At 34.9% G+C, this 27776-nt stretch overlaps 1 protein-coding gene across 3 annotated transcripts in view; it reads left to right on the top strand.

Annotated features, from left to right (window-relative positions):
* The window catches only part of LOC133854156 (geraniol 8-hydroxylase-like), a 29789-nt gene extending 2849 nt beyond the window's left edge, over positions 1–26940 (top strand). Inside the window, exons 1-2 of one of the 3 annotated variants that reach the window (XM_062290216.1) lie at positions 24745–26065; positions 26149–26940. In XM_062290216.1, coding sequence (XP_062146200.1) covers positions 25172–26065; positions 26149–26754 — 1500 coding nt within the window. In that variant the 5' untranslated portion in view covers positions 24745–25171 and the 3' untranslated portion in view covers positions 26755–26940. Of the gene's footprint in view, positions 1–1250; positions 1949–24744; positions 26066–26148 lie in introns of those variants that run through there. The other 2 variants (XM_062290218.1, XM_062290217.1) reach the window with 2 other exon arrangements.
* The last annotated feature ends 836 nt before the right edge of the window (positions 26941–27776 follow it).

Here is a 27776-nt window from a genome sequence, read left to right as displayed (position 1 = left end):
AGCTGCTATCTGATCGTTCTGTTGTAAGATTACGCGTTTCCACAATATTTTGGATTCTCCACGAATCCTCCATGTGGCTTTACATGATTTGATCACATGGAATATATCGAAAGTAAAAAAATAAATCTCAGGGAAATTAAGATCATGATTCCGTGTTGAAGTGAAGCACACGTTCTTGTTGAAGTTGGAAGGAAGAGCAGTACTAGTCGTCGTTTAATTTCTCTTTGCTCTGTTTTTTTATTTACTCCCTGCGATCAGAGTTAGTAGGGAAAGATGGATTTCTTGAGCTGTATAATATTTCTTTGCATCACCTGGATCTTCATCCACACCTTCTATATGATTCCAAGAAGCAAAGCGAATCCCAGAAAGCTTCCACCTGGTCCAAAACCTTTTCCGGTCATCGGAAACCTCTTAGATCTCGGTGACAAACCCCACAATTCCTTAACCAAGCTTGCCAAGGCTCTTGGCCCCATAATGTGCCTAAAACTAGGCCGAGTAACTGCAATAATCATTTCTTCAACAGACACTGCCAAACAAGTCCTCCAAACACACGACCAACTCCTGTGCAACCGAACCATCTCTGACGCTGTAAGAGCCCACAAACAAGACGTGTTCGGCTTGCCATGGATACCCATTTCAACCGGGTGGAGAAACCTTCGCAAAATATGCAACGGCCAACTGTTTGCCAGCAAAACACTTGACGCCAACCAAGATATCAGGGGCAAGAAAGTGCAAGAGCTCCTCGCTGAAACTCATCAAAGCAGCGTAACAGGTGAGGCTGTAGATATTGGCAGGGCGGCTTTTAAGACTATGCTTAATCTGTTATCAAACGCCATTTTCTCGGTGGATTTGGCCGGCTCGAATTCTGACACAACTCGAGAGTTCAAGGAGATCGTCTGGAATGTCATGAAAAAGGCAGGAAAGCCCAACTTGGCAGATTATTTTCTCGTGCTTAAGAAGATCGAACCCCAGGGCGTAAGGCGGCGCATGACAGTTTACTTTGGAAAGATTATAGACCTCTTTGATCGCATGATTAGCCAACGGTTAATGCAGAGAAAAGTGTCAGGTTCTATGACGTCAAACAGTGATATGTTAGATACCCTTCTTAACATCACCAAAGAAAACACCGAGTTGATGGCTAAATCTAAGACAGAACATTTGTTTGTGGTCGCTATTATTACTGCTCTATTCTTCTTTGATTTGTTTCATAATCAAGAATTTTTTATTCTAACATCTTCTTGTTATATTAGGACCTATTTGTTGCGGGGACCGATACAACCTCAGCCACACTGGAATGGGCTATGGCAGAGCTACTCCACAACTCAGAGGCATTGTCAAAAGCAAAAACAGAGCTAGAGCAAGTAATTGGCAAAGGCAACCCAATGGAGGAGTCGGATATTGCTCGGTTACCTTACTTACAAGCAGTAGTGAAAGAAACATTCAGATTGCACCCGGTAGCTCCTTTCCTACTGCCCAGAAAAGCAGAAGCAGATGTGGAAATCAACGGCTATATAATCCCAAAGGGTGCACAAGTGCTAGTGAATGCATGGGCTATAGGCCGAGACCCGAACTCATGGGAGAAAGCAAATTCATTTATGCCGGAGAGGTTCTTGGGGTCTGAAATAAATTTTAAAGGCAGGAACTTTGAGCTTATACCGTTTGGTGGTGGAAGAAGAATATGTCCTGGTTTGCCATTGGCAATGCGAATGTTGCACTTGATGTTAGGTTCGCTTATCCACACGTTTGATTGGAAGCTTGAAGAAGGGGTTAAATGTGAGGATATGAACATGGAAGATAAGTTTGCCTTAACTTTGCAGCTTGCTCATCCTCTAAGAGCTGTCCCTATTCCACTCTAAAATAGGTTGAAGAATTTAATTACTTGGTTGCCATTCTACTTTATGTCTTTGTACTACATGCAATATATAATTTTGTTGGAAGCAAATGAACATATATAGCTTGTCACGTTGATGATAGCGTGGAACTTATCATTGGTAGAAAATATTTGAATAACCCTTAAGTTATGAATTTGAAGAGAATTGTATTGTATTTAATAAAATTTATATTATCTTAAATTTAGGGATTTAATGATATTGAATCACCCTAAATTAAAGGATCTTATTAGGATTATATTTCATCTATTAGCTCTAAAAATAAAGCCTTTAGTATTGTAAACTCAAAGAAATTTGAGCAAATATAGGCCTTTGGGCTTCATTTGATGGATGTAATGTCTATTTATTTATTATTCTGCTTTATGTTCCGAAATATATTATCTTATATAGTATCAAAGCTTTAGACTAACGCGATCCAATGGTCCTGTAAATTCCTTTGTTATTCTATTTTATTATCTTTTTCTTGATAGTTTTCAAATCTACTCGCCATAGATTTTGCATACTTGAATTTAACCGGAAAATAAAATAAAAATATATATCTCACTCCACGGCAGAACCTGTTTTTGCTTTTCTATGTTTTGTTTTTCTTCATTTCTTTTTAGTTTGTGTTTTGTCAAACAAGTGGTATGCGTGAGTTGGAGATAAGCTTTACTCCAACCCACACAATCTGTGTCTTATTTGGAGACAAAAAAAACCAAAAACCATTTGTTTTGTTCTGGATTTTCTTTTGATTTTATTAAAGAAAAAAAAAAAAGGAGAGATATCTCTGCAGTTCTTCATGATGGGTGTGATGGTTCAGAAACCAAAGTTGAAGTTCCTTTATGTTTTGTTTAAAAAAACAAAAAAACAGCCAAGTTGCCCATTTGGGCCATATATCGTTACTATTATTTTGGCTTATAGTTGGCCAATTCTGTCGGCTTTTGTGATATTGTTTAAAGACTTAGGTATGTCTTTTATGATATTATTTCAAATTCAAGTTCATTTCAACCCATAATTGACTCTCATTTCAGCCTATAGTGAGCCTATCATTTTTTGACATTTATAGTATTGTTTAAAATTCATGCCCTTTTTAATCCTTATATAGTTGGCTTTGATTTTTACTCATAGTTAGCCAATTAAAATTTAAGGTGCATCTCCAATTACCGTCGCCGACCCCTCTAGTCATTGCCATCGATCATCTTCGATTGTTGTCATCTTCAGAAGAAGAAAAACTAATTGCAAACTCAAGCTTTTAGAATCTTTGCATCTTAAGTTTGAGGAGTGTTAAAGTATTTTTGAATTACCCTAAAGTTAAGAGAATAATGAGAATTGTATTGCATTTGATAAAAATTATATTTCTATGAATTTAGAGATTTGTTGATATTAAATCATCCTAAATTATGGATCTTGTTAGAATCATATTTCATTTGTAAGCTCTATAAATAGAGCATTTTGTATTATAAACTTAAAGAAATAAGAGCAAAAGGTAGTCATTTGACTAGGCTTGGCAATTCGTGCATTCGGGTCGGGTTCGTGTCAACCCGACTGACCCGATTACGTAAACGGGTTCGACACGAGCCCGACCCGATTATTAATCGGGTTGTGACACGCGACCTGAACACGACCCGATTAATAATCGGGAAACCCGAACACGACCCGATAAACACGACTAATAATCGTGTAACTCGTTAACCCGACACGACACGACCTGACACTAATTTCACATGTTTCAAGTTTCAACCTTCAATTTTAGTTTTTACCTTCATGTCTTCAATTGCAGGTTTCTTTCTTTGATATTTCTTTTCTTTCTTCATTTTCCACTCGGTTCGTAATTGATCACCATCTCTTTTTTCTGTTACGGATGGGAGAAAGAAGAAGACAAGAGGAAAGAAGAAGAAGAAAATCAGAAGGGAGAGGAGGAGGATTCTCTCTCTTTTCTATGCTGCGTGTTTGAACAAGAAGTGAAGAACCGAACAACTAAGAAGGGAAAAGAATAAAGAAAAGGGGAGAAGAGGGTGAACCGTGAACATGAGGCGTGAATTATTTTTTAATCGGGTTATAATCGTGTTGGCGGGTCAACCCGCGTAATCAGATTATAATCGGGTCAACTCAATTATGACCCGAACCCGATTATAACAAACTCAAACCCGATTTTTTTCTTGTCGTGTTCGTGCCGAGTTCGCGGGTCGTGTCAAAAATTGCCAACCCTACATTTGACGTCACACAACTCATTCCAATTATAGAAATCTCAATTTTAGAGCAAGCTCAAAACATGCTAACCATTTTGATTCCCGTTTCATCCCGACGTCCACCTCTCCACGCACCGGCCATCACCACCTTCCTCCGCCTTGCCTTTTGTCGGTGTACTGTTCCGAGTTTTTTCTATTGTTTTTTTTTTTTTTTTTTTTTTTTGGGGGGGGGGGGGGGGGGGGGGGGGCTGCTTTGTTTGTGTTGTTTGGGTTTCTTGTTGTTGGATCTGTTCAATGCCTGGCAATATTTTCCTTGTAACAATCGTTTAATGATGGTCATTGCCTTTATTGCTTGGGGCTTCTAATCGAGTTCTCTTGCGTTTGTAAACCGCCTAAAAGGCCCAAATTTTTTTTGGATCTATTGCCTACTGTTTGTTCTCTTATTTATATTGTCTTTTTCATTCGGATCTTATTATTGGAAAGCCCACCTTTTTCGTTTGTGTTTTCACCTATAATCCTTTTTCCAATTTTTTTTTTTTAAAAAATTAATGCTATGAGAAGAATTAATTTCTTGAGCTTTGTTTTTGGTGAAGGCCACTGCCAACCTTTAAATTTGACGAGCTGACTCTGCGCATAGGTCTCAATATTTATTGAGAGATGTCCTTAGAGTAGTTAATTACATTTAGTTAGCATATATTACTTAATTACTAATATATGTGCTTAAATTTATATAACTCATTTTTAGTAATATATTGATATATAGAGATAATTGCACCGTTGGTCTCTGTGGTATGCCATAATTATTTTTCACTCCTTATGGTTTAAAAAGTGCACGGGAAGTCCCTGTGGTATGCAATAATTACGTTTTACTCCCTGGGTCGATTTTCCGTTCACCATTTTGACGGAATCTGTTAATCCTACATGTCAGCGCCACGTGTCGCCAATAAGATGGCGACACATGTCCATCGTAATAAAAAAAATATAACTTTATTAAAAAATAAATAAATAAACTTATTTTTTAAAAAAAGAAAAAGAAAAAGAAAAAAGGGCAGGCTTTGGGGTGGCTGGGCCACCCCTAGCCAATGCGGGACATTGGGGGTGACCGTGCCCTCCTCCCCCCCCCCCCCCCCCCCCAGTGGCTGAGTGTGGCAGCAGATCTACTAGGGGTGGCCCGATGGCCACCCCCGGCCAATGGGGGTGGCGTACGGCCACCCCTAAGCGGCCTAAGGGTAAGATTATACTTTTTTTAAATTACAGAATTTTAAAGGTTAATTTGTAATTTTAAAAGTTAAACTGTGATTTTATTAAACGCTTAATTGAATTTTTAAAAATTACTTTTTTAATTCACACATTTTAAAATCTTAATTTTAATTCATATTTTTAAAACCTCAAATTCAAATGGACTGTTAATAAAAATGAGGTAACTTAACATCGTTTTTTTAAATGACTTTAATTTATTATTGGGAAAAAAAAAACAAATTGAAATAATGGTAAGTCCCATCCCAATAATAAATATGATTTAAAAGGGAGAGGGGCAAAGACTGCCCTCTGGCTTCTGGCCCTCATCAATTATCATTAAACGAGCTACATATGGCCTGTTATTCCGAAATATCTAGATATGTCTTTAGTCGGTTGGCAGAAAGTCCAAATAAAAGAGTTTTGGTACGTAAGAATTGATGAGAAGGTTTTGGTTAAGCTTATCAAAACAGTACAATTCTTTATCAAAACAGTACAATTCTTTATTCATATTTTTATATACATCGTACAATTGACAACTTGTGGTGATTTACAATTACCACTGCAATATTCAAACCTAAACAAACTAACCCAAAAAAAAAAAAAACTTAACAAACCTACTATTTTGCAAGGAATTAGGTTTAAATAATATTATTTTAAAAAGTGATGCGTTTCAAGTGGTTAAAATAGTGAGTTTTAATGTTCGTAACCGGAATAGATTTAGACAATTAATGGATGACACTTGTATTATGTTAAATTTTCTTTCTAGTTGGTAGATTCAATATATTAGTAGAATCGCTAATACGACAGCGCATGACTTAACTCAAGCTGCCGTTAAACAGTTTTAAGATCAGGTTTTGATAGAAGAAATTCTTGAATGTATCTCTAATTTTATTTTGTTAGAGCAATTTGATCTATTTTTTTGATTGAATTATAAAAATGTTACTGTATTATTAAAAAAAAAATTAAACAAACCTATTTAATCTCTAAAACGGATTTGACTTAGGTGTTCTAAAAAAAACTTACAATATATATGTGTAGTTTTCCGCACCATTCAAATTTAGTTTCACCTCTTTCTGAAAATAAATAAATAAATAAATAAAATAAAAAATAAAAATTTCGGGGTGAAATTATAACGGAATTGATATAGAACAAATTAGACCACACATCCGAGCTTCTTGCCCAGTTCTTCCCTTTCTTTTCTTTTCTTTTCTTTTCTTTTGTCCTTTTGTTTTGTTTTCTTTTCTTTCCTTTGTGCTTTTGTTTGTTGCATCACTTGCCAATAAAAATAAAGAGTTAAATATCTCATCAGTACATGAATTTTAAATGTTTTTAAATTTAGTATATAAGTTTTTATTTGTATCATAGGTGGTATCTGAGTCAGGTATAAAAATTCATTTGAAATTCATTTGGTATCTTTGTTCGATTTTTCGTATAAATTTTAACGGTTCGCCACGTGTCAACTGCTGAGGTTGATATATAATACTGTATAGAAAAAATAAAAATCTTTAAAAAATAATAAAATAATATATTTTTTAAAAAAAAAAAATTGAATAGGCAGGGTGATGGAGTGAGTCAGGTGGGACGAGTGGGCATATTCTTTTAATTTAATTTACATATTCTTTTTCAAATAAATGATAGGCAAAAGAAAGGAAATAGAAAGCATGTTTTGAATAAAGGGATAAATACAATTCACCCTCCCCTTCCAAAGTTGTCACCTATTTTCAATTCGGCTATCAAAGTTTAAAAATTTGCAATGTGCCCTCCTCAAGTTTCAAAAATTTTTAATTTAGCCATTCCATCTGGTTTGACCGTCAAACCAAATGAAATTTTGACCACGTCCTTGTCACGTGACTTTTTTTAGATAAATTTGTCCGTTTTACCCTTACTCCAAAACGATGTCATTTTGTCCTTTAGGGGGTGAACTGAAAATTCTAGAAACTTTGTGAGTCACAAAGTTTCTAGAATTTTCAATTCACCCCCTAAAGGACAAAAGGACATCGTTTTGGAGTAGGGCTGACAAAACGGGTTACTCGACACGACCCGTTAAGACCCGCGACCCGTTTAACCTAGACCCAGACACGACCCGTTTATGTTAACTCGGGGCTCCAGATACGACACGAACACGATAATTTCATGGGTCACCCGACACGACCCGCGAACCCGTTTATCATAATGGGGCGAATCGGGTCGACACGACCCTTTTGACCCGTTTAGCTTAAAAGTTTTTTTTAAAAAAATAAAAAATAAAAATAAAAATATTATTATTATTATTATTATTATTTGGGGGGGGGGGGTTGTTGGTATTTAAATGAAATAATAAACATTTATAACATGTGAATATATGATTTGGTTGACCAAACTATAAGATGGCTAATAATAAGGCTACTGGTATTGGGTTTATCACTGTGTCCAGAAGCACAGTGATAGCCATGTAAATATTGTGTCTCTTATATATATATTGATGATGTATTTGGTTCTTTCTCTTTGATAATTGTTTATCTTAAAAAACTAAGGTATATGATAGAATCTTCAGTAGCAACTTTTGAAGAGTACAAAGATGAAGAAATATCATAGTGGAGAAGACAAATATTTTTCAACATATTTGATCAAATTATTTCCATATTTGATTCTTATGTTTAAATGATTGACAGTCCACAAACCAAATAAAAAACCATCCAAACAAGAATCAAAACAACTACAAACAACAAACCAAAAGAACTACCCAGACCTACTGTTCAAAACAGAGAGTCACATTGACAAAAAAAAAAAAAAATCCTGCAACTCCACTTTCCGCACAGTTACTTGTTGCTTGTAGACTTATAAAAACTTCCCAAACCCCTACCTTTGAAGATTGCAGACTATCATTATAACATGAAACCCAAAAAAACCCAAGGCCAAGCATCACGATTATGATTTTAATACCCACAATAATGAGGCTATAAAAAATTTAAAATGGAAATCAACTAACATACCAGTGGACTCGGCGGTACTGGATGCGACATCGGCCGAAGAGAGAGAGAGAGAGAGAGAGAGAGCGGCAGAGAGACAGGGAGAGCAGAGACTTGAGAGAGAGAGTGTCGAGCGGGTCTAGTTTCTGATTGGGCCTCGCGGGAGGAAGAAGAAGGGGCAGCGACGAGGAGCTGAAGAAGAGAAGGGCGGCGCGATGACTTAGCGAGGTTGAAGGAAAAATCAAAAAAGAAAAAGTTAGGGTTTTCAATTTTCTCACTTTTCCGGTTTTGTTTGTGTTTTCAACTTTTCACTATTTTGATTCTTTTGAGTTTTGAATCTTTTGTTTTGAACTTTTCACTTTTCAGATCATTCCTCCATTCCCCCAATTTACCATTCGGCCATTCTCCTTTTTCTTTTTTTAACCCCCCACCCCCGCCCAAAAAAAAAAAAAAAAGAGAAGAAGTTAATCGTGTCTGGCGGGTCACCCGCGACCCGACCAAGATAAACGGGTAGACCTGTTTAAGGTAGACCCAAACCCGCTAATTTCGTGTCGTGTTCTTGTCGGGTTGTCGAATCATATCAAAATTGCCAGTCCTATTTGCGAGGATAAATTACAAATTTTAAAAAATATCTATTTTTTTTTTTTTTTTCTAAAAAAATACCTTTAGGGGTGGCTGCCCAACTTTTCTTTTCTTTTAAATTTTTTTTTAGAAAAAAAAAAAAACAAATATTTTTGTTTTATTTATTTGTATTAGATTTTATAATTTTTTTTTAATGGACACGTGTCGGCTTCCTATTAAGTGTGACATGACACCCCTAAAAGGGCAAAACGACATCATTTTAGAGTGAGGGTAAAACAGACAAATTTGCTTAAAAAAAAAAGTCATTTGACACGAACATGGTCAAAATTTCGTCTGGTTTGACCATCAAACCAAACAGAATGCCTGAATTGAAAATTTTATAAACTTACAGGAGCACATTGCAAATCTTTAAACTTTGATAGTCGAATTGAAAATGGGTGATAACTTCGAAGGGGTGACCAAACCTCAAACACGTTCTCAAACACAAGCACACAACATAATTATGTTGTTTCATGCATTGAAAAGTGCTGCATATTAAAAATGTGATTATTAATAATGAGAATTGAGAATATTTTTATTAGGTTCTTACACTTTATGTCGTATAAAAGTTTTGAGTAAAAATTGCATTTTGGTTTAGTAAAAAAAAAACCGACTCCACCTTGCCTTTTGTTGGTGTACTGTTTCAAGTTTATTTATTTACTGCTTTGTTTGTGCTGTCTGAGTTTCTTGTTGTTGGATCTGTTTCATTCTTGGCAATATTTTCCTTGCAACAATTGTTTAACGATGGTTGTTGACTTTATTGTTTGGGGCTCTTAACCGAGCCATTTTGCCTTTGTAAACCGCCAAAGAGGTTCAGATCCTTTTTGGATTCATTGCCTATTGTTTGTTCTCTTATTTATATTGTCTTTTTCGTTCGGGTCTTATTGTTGGGAAGCCTACCTCTTTTTTTTTTTTTTTTTTTTTTGTGTGTGTGTGTGTGTGTTTTTACCTGTAATCCTTTTTTCATAATTGAAAAAACAAAAAAAAATGCAATGAGAAGAATTAATTTCTTGAGCTTTGCTTTTGGTGAAGGGCACTGGCCCACTGCCAACCTTTAAATTTGAAGAGTTGACTCTGCGCATGGGTCTCAATATTTATTGAGAGATTCCTATAAGAAATGATTAAAATACTCACACTACATAACAATGATACAACACTTAGGATATGTTAATTAATTAGATAATATGTTAATTTATGAATTAACTAATATGTATGTTAACTATACACACATATACTTACAAAAAAAAAAATATATACGCACATATAAATATTAAATAAATAACATATATTACTTAATTACTAATATACATGCTTAAATTTATATAATTCATTTTTAGTAATATATATATACACTCACACACACACACACACAAGATATATGAACGAGCTAATGAGTCGGACTAACACGCCGGACGAGCGATTCTGTCAAGCTTTAAACGATATGAGTTCATGAACCCCTATCGAGTTTTGTCGAGCGAGTCAAGTATTTATCATTTACTAATCGAGCAGGTTTCTATAGTAACGAACGAGTTTTTACAATATTAAGATCGAATTCGGATCAGGCTAAACCGAGCGGGTATTGAGTAAGGTGTCGAACGGACTAGTTTATTTACATCCCTACAGCAAACCCTTCCGATAATTATTATGAGCCGCTTTATTCTTTTAGCGAATGTTTTAAAATAAAAAGTTTTAAAAATTTTATCATGCAAATTTGCTGTAGCACCTTAAATGATTTTTATTTTTATATTATTTTTTTTTCCCTTCTCTCTCCTTTCTCCTCCTCTCTTCACTTCTAAAAAACCGGTCATTTTTTTAGCATCATTTTAGAGAAAAGACGCTAACATATCTGTTTGGCTTTGTTTAGGGTGTATTTGGAATTGCGATTTTGTAAACAATAAATACGATTTTAAACCAAATTGCAGAATATAAATCGTTTGGAAAATAAGTTTTTAAAAATTGTAATTTAAAAATGCAGAAAATATACTTTTTCAATTCGTATGTAAGAGGGTATTTTTTTGAAAATGCTGAATTTTAAAGGTTAATTTACAATTTTAAATGCTAAACTGTGATTTTGTCAAACAATTAACTGCGTTTTTAAAAATTACTTTTTAAATCGCACATTTTGATTCACACTTTTTAAAATCATAAATTCAAATCACTCTAAATAAAAATGAGATAACATATAAATGACGTTACATAAAATAAAAATAAAATTAAAAATTAAAAAATTAAAATAATGGTAAGTCCCATCACAATAATAAATATGATTTAAAAGGGGTGGGGGGGAAGACTGGCTTCTGGCTTCTGCCAATCACTGCTCCTCATTCAGAGGAGAATTTATAGGGAGGGTTCCCCTCCCCTCTCCTCCTTTTTATATTAAAAAAATTAATTTCAAAAGTAAAAGTATATTTTTTTTTTTGTTGATGATGTTGTTGTTGTTTTTTTTTTTTTTTTTTTTTATTAAAATTAATTTTTTTAATATTAAAAGAAGGAGAACGTCCTTCCTTATTAATTTTCCATTCAGAGTGTCTCAGTAAACGAGCTATATATGGCCTGTTTCTATTCCGAAATATCTAGATATATCTTTAGTCGGTTGGCACTTGACAAAAAGTCCAAATAAAATAGGGGATTTGATTCTTATACAACACCAATACAACAACTATACAATGCCCCTCACATGAGGGTGGGCCCTAGTATGTGGGACCCACCCTCATGTGAGGGATTGTTGTACAGTTGTTGTATTGGTGTTGTAAATATAACATTTTCCATTCTTTATTCATATATTTATATACATTGTACAAATGACAACTTGTGGTGATTTACAATTAATACTGCAATATTCAAAACTAAACAAACTAACCCACAAAAAAAACTGAAAAAACCTATTATTTTGCAAAGAATTAGGTTTAAATAATATTATTTTGAAAGTCGATGCGCTTCAAGTGGTTAAAGCAGTGAGTTTTAATGTTCGTAACTGGAATAAATTTAGACAATTAATGAATGACATTCGTATTATGTTAAATTTTCTTTTTAGTTGGTAGATTCATTATATTAGTAGAGTCGTTAATAAGGCAGTACATGACTTAGACTTGGCTCAAGTTACTGTTAAACAGTTTTAAGATCAAGTTTTGTGATACGTGCAGGAGAAGAGTTAGAGACCAAGACTATCAAGAACAGCAGGGAGTAGTTAGATAAGATAGAGGTGTTAATAAGAGGATATGTTCTCAAGTAGTTAAGTGGTACTAGGTCTCAAAGAGATGCAGTGTTCTCGTAGCAGAGTCCGAGTAGAAGTAGAGATAGAAGTTTATTAATCTTTTCTAGTAGAAGTCTAATGTAATTTATCTACTTAGTCAGCCGTATCTTGTAAACTCTATAAAGAGGAGAAGCTGATGAATAAAGAGGTATCAATTAATATCAATTTCAACTCTTGAGTTGTTTGGGAGGTCTCTAGGTTCCTCGAATTACCTAGCATTATCACGTTCTATTGCAATCATAGGCAAGCCAAGGAGATCGGATCCTGCTGCCTTCCCTGTTCAACAGCCAAATACACGTTCCAAATACCGGGCACGTAACATTTTGATAGAAGAAATTCTTGAATGTATCTCTAACATTGTTTTGTTAGAGCAATTTGATCTATTTTTTTTGATTGAGTTATAAAAATGTTACTGTATTATTAAAAAAAAAAAATTAAACAAACCTATTTAATCTCTAGGGTTAAATACCCTATTGGTACCTGAGTTTTACGTGATTTTAAATTTAGTACCTCAGTTTTGTTTTGTATCATAGGTGGTACCTGAATTAAGGGTAAAAACCCATTTGGTACCTCTGTTAGATTTTCCGTCCGAATTTTAACGGCTCGCCACGTGTCAACCGCTGAGGTTGACACATGGCACTACATAAAAAAAATTAAAAATTAAAAATTGAAATCTTTAGAAAATGATTAAAAATAATAAAATTTTAAAAAAGAAAATTAAAAAAAGAAAAAAGAAGAGGGGTGGCTGAGCCACCCCCCTTGGCCACCATGGGGGTGGCTGGCCACCCCCATTTTGGCCAAGGAGGTGGCCCAGCCACCCCCTTGGCCGGTCTGGGGTGGCCAAACCACCCCATAGGGGGTGGTTCGGCCACCCCACAGTTGAAAAAAAAAAAAAAAATTTTTTTTTGAAGGGTTTTGGCCCTAGGGGGTGGTTCGGCCACCCCCTAGGGCCAAAACCCATCAAAAAAAAATTGAGGGTTTGCCCTTGGGGGTGGCCGAACCACCCTCTAGGGCCACGGGGGTGGTTCGGCCACCCCCATACAGGCCGGCCTGGGGTGGCCGAACCACCCCCGTGGCCTTAGGGGGTGGTTCGGCCACCCCCAAGGGCCAAAACCCATCCAAAAAGAAATTGAGGGTTTGCCCTTGGGGTGGCCGAACCACCCCCATGGGCCACGGGGGTGGTTCGGCCACCCCAGTCCGGCCTGTATGGGGGTGGCCGAGCCACCCCCGTGGCCCTAGAGGGTGGTTCGGCCACCCCCAAGGGCAAACCCTCAATTTTATTTTGATGGGTTTTGGCACTAGGGGGTGGCCGAACCACCCCCTAGGGCCACGGGGGTGGTTTGGGCACCCCAGGCCGGCCTGTATGGGGGTGGCCGAACCACCCCCGTGGCCCTAGAGGGTGGTTCAGCCACCCTCAAGGGCAAACCCTCAATTTTTTTTGATGGGTTTTGGGCCTAGGGGGTGGCCGAACCACCCCCTAGGGCCAGAACCCTTCAATTTTTTTTTTATTTTTTCAACTGTGCAGACCGGCCAGACCGGCCAAGGGGGTGGCTGGGCCACCTCCTTGGCCAAAATGGGGGTGGGCGGCCACCCCCATGGTGGCCAAGGGGGGTGGCTCAGCCACCCCTCTTCTTTTTTCTTTTTTTAATTTTCTTTTTTAAAATTTTATTATTTTTAATCATTTTCTAAAGATTTCAATTTTTAATTTTTAATTTTTTTTTATGTAGTGCCATGTGTCAACCTCAGCGGTTGACACGTGACGAGCCGTTAAAATTCGGACGGAAAATCTAACAGAGGTACCAAATGGGTTTTTACCCTTAATTCAGGTACCACCTATGATACAAAACAAAACTGAGGTACTAAATTTAATATAACGTAAAACTCAGGTACCAATACGGTATTTAACCCTAATCTCTAAAACCGATTTAACTTAGGTGTTCTAACAAAAACTTACAATATATATGTGTAGTTTTCCACACCATTCAAATTTAGTTTCACCTCTTTCCTAAAAAAAAAAGGGATTTTTTTTTTTTTTTTTTTTTTTTTTTTTTTTTTTTTTTCGGGGTGAAATTATAACGGAATTGATATAGAACAAATTGGACCCTACATCCGAGCCACATGCCCTGTTCTTCCCTTTCTTTTATTTTATTTTCTTTTCTTTTGTCCTTTTGTTTTTGTATTCTTTTGTTTCCTTTGTGCTTTTGGTTGTTGCATCACTTGCCAATAAAAATAAAGGGTTAAATATCTCATTAGTATTTGAGTTTTAAACGTTTTTAAATTTAATATATTAGTTTTCATTTATACTATAGGTAGTATCTAAGTTAGAGGTAAAGATTCATTTGATACCTTTATTTCATTTTTCGTCCAAATTTTAACGGTTCATCACGTGTCAACTGTTGAGGTTGACATGTGGCACTATATATATATATATATATATAAAAAAAAAAAAAAAAAAAAAAAAACTTTAAAAAGTAATAAAATAATAAAATTTTAAAAAAATTGAAAAAAAAAAGCGTCACTCCCTTGGTCGATTTGGCCACCATATGGTAGAAAAAAAAAAAAATTATGGGTTTTGGCCATTGGGGGTTGTTCGGCCACCCCAAGGGCCAAAACCCATAAAAAAACATTTGAGGGTTTACCCATAGGGTGGCCAAACCACTCCCGTGGGTTTGGCCCCCATGGCCATGGGGATGGTTTGGCCACCCTGAAAGGCTAAAACCTATCAAAAAAATTTACGGGTTTGCCCATGGGGGTGGTTTGACCACCCCCAAGGGTCAAAACCCATCAATTTTTTTTTTTTTTTTTTTTTTGCCATGGGGTGGCCGAACCGCCCCCCATACCGGCCAAGGGGTGAGGTTGACACGTGTCAACCTCAGTAGTTGACACGTGGCGAGCCGTTAAAATTTGGACGGAAAATCTAACAGAGGTACCAAATGAGTTTTTACCCCTAACTTAAGTACCACCAATAATACAAATGAAAACTCAGATACTAAATTTAAAAACACTTAAAACTTCGGTACCAATGGGGTATTTAACCTAAAAATAAAAGACAAAACATTATTTCCCGGATTAGAATCTCTTACAATTTCTTTAAAAGTGGTACATATTAAAAATGAGAATTATATGAATTAACTATGTCGTCTCATACATCAAAAAGAATGAAAAGTGCTATATATTAAAAATATGACATGTTAATAATGAGAATTGAGAATATTTTTATCAGTTCTTACACTTTATGTCGTATAAAAACTTTGAACAAAAACTGTTTTTTGGTTTAATAAAACAAATCGTCTCTTCGGAAGTGAAAAAAACTATTTGAAATATATATACTATTGAAATTATTCATGAAGAATATCCTCCTTATGAATCTATAACCCTTACACACAGAGGATCACAAATAGTCAATTCTCCTCTTAAAAAAGCAAGTCTTAGTAGTGATAATAAAAATATGGATAATATTATACAACAGAATAATTTTACAATACACATATAAAAGTTATTGGCGAAAAATTAGAAAGAATTGAAAATCAGATAAATCCATTGACAATTAAAAATCAAGAAAAAGAAATTAAAAGACCTTTATTTATACCATATGAAACCCCCTCCAAATTTACAGTTTTCTTTAAAAAAATTAAGCATAATAAGAAACAACCTGTGTGTTATAAATGTGGTCAAACTGGTCATTATAAAAATAATTGCAAAGTAAAAGAAAAAATTAAAGAACTTAATATTGATGATAAATTAAAATCTCAACTCTTAAATATATTATCTAAATCTGATACAGAATCTGAAGAATTATTACAAATTGATGATAATGACATTACATCCCAAGAAGAATATTCTGATTTGAGTGAAGAAAATGAAATAAGATTTTGTTTCTGCAAAGATAAAGATATGTGTACCTGTAGAAAAGAAATAAATACTTTAACAAGAGAAAAAAGAATAATATTAGAACTTATATATCAGATTGAAGATCCAGAAACAAAAATAAAATATTTATCACAAATTAGTCAAAAAGAAAAAATAATTACTGATGGCATAAATTACAATTTTACTGATGTTTCTAATATATTCAAAAAAGAAAAACGTCCTACTATGATTCAAGATTTACAATTTAAAATAAATAATATAAAAAAAGAAATAAAAGAATTAAAACTTGATTTTAAAATCTCTAATGAACAATTAAAACAAGAAATTATAACACTAAAAATAGAAAAACAACAAACAAATAAAATCTTACAAAATAATAATAAAATTAAAACCAAAGAGATTCAAAAAAAGAATGAAACCAAGCTAAATTCAATGGATAAAAATCTATTCATTAATCTTATAGGTAGAATAACCTTTTAAAAATGTTATGTCGAAGTATATATATGTTTATTATATCCTAATCCCTCTTTCCCCTCAAGTTGCACCCTCAGGTTGCATAGTAATGATAGGCAGGGGCCATCTTGCTGGCCCCTGCCCGGCCCTTTCCTACGTGGAAAGGGCCATTTCAGTTTTAACATTTTTTTTTTCAAAAAAAAAAATTAAAAATTAAAAATTTCAAAATTTGAAAACAAAACCACCACAGCACCCCATTTTCTCATTTTTGTTCTCACCAAGCTTCCCCCCAAATTTTCCTTCCCTCTCTCCATCTACCCATTTTCTTTCCACCGTCGACCACCACTGCAGCACCCGCCACCGTTGACCACCACGCACGACCCGCCACTGTCGTTCTCCATCTTCGGCCACTGTTCGTTCTCCGTCGTTCTTCCAGTTCCGGCCGTCTTCCATCTCCGCCGTTCTTCCATCTCCGCCGTCTTCCAGTTCCGGCGACCATTCGAAACCAGTGCAGTACGTCTTCTTCTCTGTAACCAATTTTTTGGTCCCCAAAACCATTTCCCCCAAAACCACTACAAACGGCCACCGTCGTTCTCCATCTTCGGCCGTCTTTCATCTCCGACAGAACGACCGCCAACGAGGTCCCCCAGTTTCGGCGACCCATTTCCGGCCCAGATTTCACCCATTTCCGGCTCTGATACCGATCTCCCCCATTTTTGCGGTTTTTCAGTTGTTTTCAGATTTGCTTTTTTTAGTTCCTTTCTGTGATTTGTGGTTTTTTGCTATTGGGTTTCTGGTTATAAAATGTCTTCTTACATGTTTGTGTTATGTGGATTGTGAAACCTTGATTGTATCTGAGAGTTCAATGCTAGTGTATCTAAGAGTTTGTGCTGAGTCAAGTTATTCATGGTCATGTATGCCAAGTCTCCATATGATTTTCATCATTATTTTTGTTTAACAAGCCAATTCCTTACTCTATGTATCTTAAATTTCTTCAATTTTCAGTCAGAGTTGCGTTCTGGAAATCTTCTGCGTTTTGCTATCAGTGATGGAGGGTTGAGTTTTGTGAATGGGAATTTGATTTGGGTCCTAATACATCTTATATATTGCGTACCTAGTCAAAATAGATAACAAATGACTCACATTGTGCAAAGAAAAAGCAATAATGCTGTAAAACAGTAGTTTTAACACCTTTTAGCATGTTTGCTCATTGAATATATTATGGTCAGACGAAAAGATTGGAGGAGATGTTCATGCACACAATTGCATCTGTGCATCTGATATCTTATACTCATTGGCTCAGCTTCTTTGCCAAATGCCCAGACTCATAGCCGTTTTTCTTATTACTATTATTATAAAATTTAATTGGTCATCTTAAATCACATGCATCAAGCTGTTCTTATTGTATTTGCCTTCAATTTGAATAGTTTGTGAAAGAAGTTGGTTTTCTTCCATGCCACCTTTTTGTTCTTATTAAATTCGCTCCACATGTACTGTTTAAATCTTTGGACTTCAAAGCATCCTATGCCAAGTATGTTTTCTGATCTGTCTCTAATTGCACAAGTCAAAAGCACATAATTCATCCATCCTCTTTTCTTCTTTATGCAAGCTGATCATGGTTGTAATGTTGTATAACTGCATAGACTTGATACGGTAATTTTGTCCCATCATTTTCAATGATTTCTTCTGACAAATATTCTCTTACGTACTTGACATATCCAGCATTATGGAATGATCTTATCTTAAAGAAAAAAAAAATGATTTTCATATGATCAGTTTTTGTGTGCTTGTGCTTCGTTATTTCTTTATTTAATTTTCTGATCCTCCTAGTTATTCGTTAATAACCGCATGCAAATGGTTAGTTCTTTATCCTAAAAGAAAATAAAAAGCACACGACTTTGTAAAAATGTCCTCCATTTACACATTGTTCAACAATACCGTATTTAACTTCACCTACATAATTTATGATATCAATTTCTTATCGATAACCGGTTAATTATATATTATGCTGAAAATGTAATTATGTGAGATGGTGTCCGGATATCATTGTGAGTTTTGATCGCGGCAAAGTAATCTTGACCGAGGCAAGATGATGGTATAAAAAAGCACAAGTTAAGTCTGAAAATCCAAGTGCAAAGTTAAAATCTTTGGAAGCGTTGATGTAATACCTCCTCGTATTGTATGCTTTTATTTTCTATTCTTATTTCTTTTCCCCGATTTGATAGAAGAATTCATGCTGTCGGTCTGGTCTGAAAGCTTTAGTACTGCCATTTATATGGAGTTTTCTTGTTTAAGAATGAGATTTTTCTTGCAGTTAAATTTCGCACTGATGGGTTGCATTACCATTTAAATTTTGCAGCTCTTGCTTGGTCTCCTTTACTCCGGAAGACAAGCCACTGTATCAATATTTTCTCCTCCTGAAAGCTTGATAATTTTTGCAAATATAGAAGTTCCAGTAGTAGATATAGAGTTTTTGCAGATTTAGAAGTTTGGTGGAATCATCATGTGTATCGAGCACTTTCTCCATATTACATGTATCAATTTTTTTAGGAAAACTCAAAGAGAGATGAGGTTGGATGTCTTGAGGAGCCTTTACCGGCAAAGGTTACATTAAAGAAGCTAATAATGTAATGGGCATATTTTTTACAATGTAATGTTATGGTTAGGCTCTCTAGAAATTATGGATGTACAGCAACAATGACAGATTGTGATTATGGTTTGATAAATGAAATGCAATGCAGGTTGTTTGTGTAAATGTGAGGGATTAAGGTTATGCCAGAATGTAATAATAAATTGTTAAGTAGTCAATAAACTGCAAGAGTGTACTTAAAGATTGTAAGAATTCTAGCCTTGATGTATAATAATATTCATCTGACTTGTGGTGGAACATTAAGGCATTTGGAATGAGAGCACACCATTGGCAGCTTTGATTAAACATTTAACAGATTTGTTTACCCTATAACAAATTATGTGTATGTGATTAAGGAAGTCAGGAAGATCCTTTAAGCTCTATAATAACAAATAGTCCATGAAAAAAATTATTATAGATATAAAACCGCAATAAATAATATCAGAATTTCATATAACCAATAAGTTGTTCAAAACACAACTCCAAAAGCCAATACAACACAAAGTTTGACACATAAAAAACATATCGACTGGAAGCATGACAACAAGAAGGTTTTATGTCTTTGTCATTATTCTTCCTCTTCAAACATCTTTGAAGATTTGGCTTCCTAGACGTCTACCACATCCCTTGCCCCTAATCCACCTATTGGGTGCTGTATACGTCCACTCTGTAAGAAGTTTAGAGAAACATAAATCATGCGGAACTTCAAAATATATATTTACCAATGACTATGAAAATTCAGCATAGAAGAACAAAACAAGACAAAGGGAAAGAAAAAAAAAATGTTTCAGGTAATGAACAAAAAGAAACTCCCATCAAAACCAATTTAGGAAAAGACAAAAGAAATTAGAAATTTTAACTCCTGCGCAGGAAAACAAAATTCGGGCAAAATGAAAATTCAACTCGAGCGAGCTAAAGTTGTATTAGGCTTAGCTTTTTACTAATTTATCAACCGAAAATACTAAAAATCTACATTTTCTCCTGCGCCAAAAAGATTATTACAGTAACAACACAACACATACATAAAAGAACATGAAAATAACAAGAAAAGACCTCTGACTAACCCTGTTTTCTCAGAGAGCAGATCAACCATGCCAAAGATGAAGAAAAGTAAAAATTCCAATCAGAATTTCCAGCATTAGCTCCAGTCATAATTTCCAATCAGAATTTCCAGCATTAGCTCCAATCAGAATTTCCAGCACACTAGATGGAAAGACCATCAAACAAGAAGAGGGAAAGACCACTAATTCAACAGTAAAGAGCAACATTAGCTCCAGTCACTAGAAAACAGCCATGGAATTCAAATCTAGCATCAGATTACTCCATCTCTATTCTTAATTCTCGGAAATTCTTTCATAATTAGTCTTCTTCTTTTTTCTTTATTTATTTATTTTTAATGAATAAAAACTTCATAGAATAACACTTAAACAAAAACAAAACGTGCTAATCGGTTGGGTTCGAATAGTACAAGAGTATAAAATTACTTAGGTCAATTTTAATTCAATTTATTTAATTACTAAGTAAAACCTGTAGAAATAACTTTATATATATTTTTTTCACTTTTTATACCACATTAATTATTTTTTATTACTATTCAAATAAAAAAAACTATAAAACAATTTTTTTTTTTTTTTTCACTTTTTCATATAAAAATAACAAACTTCTTTCTATTTTTTTTTTAAAATTATTTCTTCCTACTTTAAATCATGTCGATCACAATTTTATTTTATTTTTTTTAATCACACTTTTGTAGTATTGAGAAAAAGATCAAAATCACGGCAATTTCGTGGACAGCAATTTTGACACACAAGGCTAAGAACATGTCACGTAAACCGCTTCTTAAAATTTCAATTTTTAAACCAAAATTTAACCACTTTCTTTCTTTTTAATTACCTTTCTCCCCCACTCTTTTGTAACTTTTTTATAACGATTTGATAAAAAAAAAAAAAAAAAAAATTCCAAAGCGCAGAAAGATTTCCCATCAGAGTTTCATGCTAATGAGATTTTTCTCAAGAAATTATCGGTTTCACAAACACAAGATTGGGTTAAAAACCCATGTGTGATGTGTCGATGATTATTCTTTGATTTTCGAAGAAGGGCCTCAGGTCTAACAAGAAGGGGTAAAGAGAGAAATGATGAAGAAGAAGATGCATATTATGAAATTGAGGCAGTTTGTAGTATCGAAACGCTTGAAAAATTGCACTTATTAAAAATGTGATATGTAACCGTTGATAATTTAGTATATTTTCATCAGGTTTTTGCTTTTTATGTTATAAAAAAGCTTTAAGTCAAAAACAGTATTTTAGTTTTATAAAGAAGAAACGTCTCTTTAAAAAAAAAAAAATATTTTAAGAGAAAAATTCTTTCTGATTATTTCGATAATATGTCATATTTTTAATGTGGTATTTTTTCAGTGTTGCGATGCTTAGAAACGGCCTCAAGAAAAGAAAAAAAGAAAAGAAAAAAGAAAGTGATTAAATTTTGGTTTAAAAATTAAAATTTAATAAGGAAATTACGTGGCATGTTCTTAGGCTTGTGGTTCAAAATTGTTGTCCGATCTTGATCCTGAGAAAAGCCAATTTTAGAATTTCAAAGGTTGTTTTGTTTGCTCAAAAAAAGAAGAAGATAGATATAACAAGAACCTTTGACTTTTTGTTTCAAGTGCCCCACATGTCCCAAGAGAGTGTTACTGTTTTTTTATGGATTAGAATTCCTTCAAATTTCATAAATATTTGAGATTTTTAAATTATTAAATTTAAAATTTCATATTTTAATATGTCAATTATCCAAATAAAATAAATGTTATCAACAAAAAATGGTATCAATAAAGCATTTATTTCATGTATACATTTAGCATATTATAAACTGTTAGATGTAAAGTATGACATTTTCAAACAAAAAATAAGATGTAAAGTATGACTAGAATTTAACAATTTCAAAATCTCAAAGAGGGATCCTGATCCCTTTTTTTTGCCCGTGGACAAATCTCGCGTGGAGAATGGCAAAAATTATTGAGAAATGCTTGGTTGTACACTCTTATCCCACTCCTATCCCACCCTTGTCTACGTGGACCAATAATGTTGTTAAAAAAATAGGGTCCCACTATACTCTCTCTACTATCTCTCACATTATTGGTCCAAGTACACAAGGGTGGGATAAGAGTGGGATGAGAGTGTACAACCAAGCATTTCTCTAAATTATTATAGCAGTTAGTCAAATGTTATTTTGGCTGTCTAAACGTTAAAATGAAAGCAAATAATGTTGGATGAGCTTAGCAATTTAGAGAAATATTTTGTGTATTGTTCATTTATCAAATGTAAAAACACTGCGTTTTCTAATCTCTAATATTCTCTCTTTTCAATAGGGGATAAAAATAAAATAAAATGATTGAAAAATAAAATTTAAATAAAACATCAAAAGTGAAAGAAACACATTCTTTGAAAATAGGGAGCTTGGATGTAAATACTTTGGTAAAATGAGTAGCTACTAGTTATAATAGAAAAAAACTGTACGTTTTTTATAGCTAAAATAGAGAGGAAATTGACGAGCCGATCGAATATGATTGGTATATATTATTTTTAAAGAGTTTTGCACATCTGACAAAGGAGTGTTGGAGGTCAACCCATGAGGCTATTTCTGAATTAGTCCTAAAGTCCCGTTCGAATGGAATTCCCATTAATTAAGGTAGAATGTGTAACGACCCACCATGCCCCATCCATACAATCTTCGCACGCCTTACGTTGAAACTGTAAAACTTTACACAATTATAGCCAAATTAAGTTGGCTAAACCCGTAACGTAAATATATGTCAACATCACATTAGAGACAATAGTTTCGTAACATAATACTACCCTTTTTTCTTGTTCTTTTTTTCAATAACATCTCACAATATACATAAAATAATCAGAGCTAACAAAAGACACCTATCTTGTTAAAGGATTGCATTGTATCATTACAAAATAAAATAGTCTAAACACAAATGCCATCGTGTGGCACAATCTCAAAAGAGTAATGATTCATTGTCATCTTTTGATACAACTTTTCACCACTTTTTCTATGTGGCAAGGTGGTCCCCCACCTGATTTTATTTTTAAAACTCAAAAGGTAGTAGGAGACCACCTTGTCACTTAAGAAAAGTGGTGAAAAGTTGTATCAAAAGGTGGCAATGAATCATTACTCATCCCAAAAAATACATCTTAAATGTGTATGTACTACAAAAATGATATACGCAAAATAAAGAAGACAAAAAAAGTCAGTCAAACAATCCCAAAAAAGCCAGTGGCCTCACCCAACTACAAAGTTTGAATGAATTCCTTTTCCTTTTTTTTTTTTTTTTTTTTTTTTTTTTTTTTTTTTTTTTAATTTTGAGCACGTATTAATTTAAATGACTTTATAAGTACTTTGGCCCTCCACAACAGGACCACAACTCCGAAGTAAATGATGAGATTCCAATTTTGTGGTGCAAAAGCATGAACAAGGACCTTGCAACTTTTACTCTCTGATGAGTAGTTTAATTAGTTGGGGACCACGCCTCATGAAGTGGAGGTCACTAGTTCGAATCCTTCTCCCTTTCTTATGTGGACCTGTCAAAAAAAAAAAAAAAAATGGACCTTGCAACTTTGTCTTCTTTGTCATATTGAACGGTCAGAAATTCAAAAAAAAATGCGACTGGTTAAAGTGGTGTGCAATTCTTAATGATTTGTTTGGCAACAAAATTTTAGAAACAGAATATGATTCTGATTCTACTTTTTTTTTAAAAAAAAACAAATCATATTTTATTCGAACTTTTTTAAAAACAAATTATATTTTAGTAAACTTTTTTATACAAATCATATTTTATTCAACTTTTTCTATAAAGTCAAATTTCGAAATTCGCAAACAGAATAAGAATTCATTTTAAAATATTTTATTTTTTATATCATATCAATAATATTTTAACACATTTTTTTTCAACTTTTTAAATCGTATCAATTATTTTTTTTCACTTTTCCTTAGAAAAAGTTCATTTTTTTTTAAAATTTTTTTTTTTTTTTCACTTTATATCATATTAATGCTTCTTACTTTCTAGTACTAAATATTAAAAACAAAATTCACTTAAAAAAACCTTTAATTTACCAAACGCATCCTTAACATTCATACATGTTGAATCTACCGAATCAAGATCTAAATCTAATTAAAAAATAAAATATTATATTAGTAGTAATAATGTCATTAGAAGTAGACGAAATTCCTGGCAGTCAACTCTCTCACTCAATAACTGTATCAATAAATCTCTTCTAATGTCTATACTTTAATGATGTTTTGAATTTTAAATGTCACAGAATTTCATCTCTTATTTTGCTTTCCAATTTTATCAAGTCAAATCTTAATTAATGTTGTGTGTTAAATTCGTATTAGATTTGAGGGTTCGATGGAAATTTACTATCCATAGTTAAAATCTTAATATGGTATCTTAAAATGGTATATTAATAAAATTAAGAAGATGAATCTCTCTCTCTAACATATTTCATTCTTATTGAAAAAGCCACAGTAAAAGTTGTGATCAAAACATAAAGACAACAAATTTTCTATTTACAATATCATAGAGCATCGATCTTCTTCTATGCAAATGTCAAAAAAACCAATCTTCTTACTAAAAATTACTGCTTGAAATGCCGTCTATGCCTTGAATGTTGGGGTCAGCTACGAGATGATGCGTGATAATGTGAGCAGCCGAGACGTAACTCTCAGAGTCTCGTACAATAATTCCCGCACCTACTTAATTGCCCCTTCATTATATCGGCTTGCTGCATCCCAGTTTACTTTGACTATTCCACGGGCCGTTGCCTTACTTGCCTGCCAAGCTGCTATCTGTTGGTTCTGTTGTTAGACATTATTTTGGATTCTCCACGAATACTCCACGTGGCTTTACATGATTTGATCACTGGAATATATCGAAAGAAACAAAATAAATCTCAGGGAAATTAAGATCATGATTCCGTGTTGAAGTGAAGCGCACGCTCCTGTTGAAGTTGGAAGGAAGAGCAGTACTAGGTCTTCGTTTAATTTCTCTTTGCTTTGTTATTTAATTTCCTCCCTGCGATCGGAGTTCGTAGGGAAAGATGGATTTCTTGAGCTGCATAATATTTCTTTGCATCACCTGGATCTTCATCCACACCTTCTATATGATTCCAAGAAGCAAAGCGAATCCCAGAAAGCTTCCACCTGGTCCAAAACCTTTTCCGGTCATTGGAAACCTCTTAGATCTCGGTGACAAACCCCACAAGTCCTTAACCAAGCTTGCCAAGGCTCATGGCCCCATGATGTGCCTAAAACTAGGACGAGTAACCACAATAATCATTTCTTCAGCAGACACCGCCAAACAAGTCCTCCAAACACACGACCAACTCCTGTGCAACCGAACCATCCCTGACGCTCTCCGAGCCCACAAACAAGACGTGTTCGGCTTGCCATGGATACCCGTTTCAACCCGGTGGAGAAACCTTCGCAAAATATGCAACGGCCAACTGTTTGCCAGCAAAACACTTGACGCCAACCAAGGTATCCGGCGCAAGAAAGTGCAAGAGCTCCTCGCCGAAACTCATCAAAGCAGCGTAACCGGTGAGGCTGTAGATATTGGCAGGGTGGCTTTTAAGACTGCGCTTAATCTATTATCAAACACCATTTTTTCGGTGGATTTGGCCGACCCGAATTCTGACACAGCTCGAGAGTTCAAGGAGATCGTCTGGAATGTCATGGAAGAGGCAGGGAAGCCCAACTTGGCAGATTATTTTCCCGTGCTTAAGAAGATCGACCCCCAGGGTGTAAGGCGGCGCATGACAGTTCACTTTGGGAAGCTTATAGACCTCTTTGATCGCATGATTAGCCAACGGTTAAAGCAGAGAAAAGTGTCGGGTTCTATGACGTCGAACCGTGATATGTTAGATACCCTTCTTAACATCACCGAAGAAAACACCGAGGAGATGGACAAATCTAAGATAGAACATTTGTTTGTGGTCGCTATTATTACTGCTCTATTCTTCTTTGATTTGTTTCATAATCAGGAATTTTTTATTCTAACATCTTCTTGTTATATTAGGACCTATTTGTTGCGGGGACTGATACAACCTCAGCCACACTGGAATGGGCTATGGCAGAGCTACTCCACAACCCAGAGGCACTGTCAAAAGCAAAAACAGAGCTGGAGCAAGTAATTGGCAAAGGCAATCCAATGGAGGAGTCGGATATTGCTCGGTTACCTTACTTACAAGCAGTAGTGAAAGAAACATTCAGATTGCACCCGGTAGTTCCTTTCCTACTGCCCAGAAAAGCAGAAGCAGATGTGGAAATCAACGGCTATATTATCCCAAAGGATGCACAAGTGCTAGTAAATGCATGGGCTATAGGCCGAGACCCGAGCTCATGGGAGAAAGCAAATTTATTTATGCCGGAGAGGTTCTTGGGGTCTGAAATTGATTTTAAAGGCCGGAACTTTGAGCTTATACCGTTTGGAGGTGGAAGAAGAATATGTCCTGGTTTGCCATTGGCAATACGAATGTTGCACTTGATGTTAGGTTCGCTTATCCACGCGTTTGATTGGAAGCTTGAAGAAGGGGTTAAACGTGAGGATATGAACATGGAAGATAAGTTTGCCTTAACCTTGCAGATTGCTCATCCTCTAAGAGCTGTCCCTATTCCACTCTAAAATAGGTTGAAGAATTTAATTACTTGGTTACCATTCTACTTTATGTCTTTGCCTACACGCAATATATAGCTTGTCACGTTGATGATAGCATGGAACTTATCATAGGTAGAGAATATTTGAATAACCCTTAAGATATGAATTTGATGAGAATTGTATTGTATTTAATAAAGTTTATGTTACCTTAAATTTAGGAATTTAATGATATTGAATCTCCCTAAATTATATTTCATCTATAAGCTTTATAAATAGAATCTTTTGTATTGTAAGTTCAAATTTCGTAAGCCTTTAAGCTATATCCGATGGCCGAAGTGTCTATTTATTTATTATTCTGCTTTGTGTTTTAAAATATATTATTTTATATGATATCAGAGTTATAGGCTATGGTTAATGTTCCATTCAATGGTTCCTTTGTTATTCTGTTTTATTGTCATTTTCTTGATTGTTTGAAAATCTCCTCATTTTGCATACTTGGATTTGACCGGAAAAGATAATAAAAGTAATAAAAAATATATATATATATATCTCACTCCACGGCAGAACTTGTTTTTGCTTCTCTTTGTTTTGTTTTTCTTCATTTCTTTTTGGTTTGTATTTTGTCAAACAAGTGGTGTGCGTGGGTTGGAGTAAAGCTTGGAGATAAGCTTTACCCCAACGCACGCAACCTAAACCCTTGGTTTAAAAAAAAAAAAAAAAAAGGCACGACACTCTCATACACAGCAAGCACCAGATTTGTCACGACAGTCGCACAGTGCCGGTCATCTCCAGATCAGCCACACTACCTTCACCACCTCGTGCGTCTTCTTCTCCGTCAGTCTGCCGCCATACAAGGCCGCGCCATCAGCCATCGCCCAGAACGCACCGATCCAACCGTCCATGTCTCGGATCCGGCGCCGCGTCCTTCGGTTGTCCACGCCCAGCGCCGGGACCCTTTCTTCCGGTCATCAATGGCCTGTCGCAAGCCGTCCACCAGTTCGTCGTTGGCAGTCTTCGTCTGGCCTTCTATCTCTCTAGCTGTATTTCGT

Source organism: Alnus glutinosa, chromosome 13, assembly GCF_958979055.1.
Source record: "Alnus glutinosa chromosome 13, dhAlnGlut1.1, whole genome shotgun sequence".
Lineage (NCBI taxonomy): Eukaryota > Viridiplantae > Streptophyta > Magnoliopsida > Fagales > Betulaceae > Alnus > Alnus glutinosa.
The sequence above is the reverse complement of the archived record's forward strand: the minus strand, read 5'-3'. Positions and strand labels throughout refer to the sequence as shown.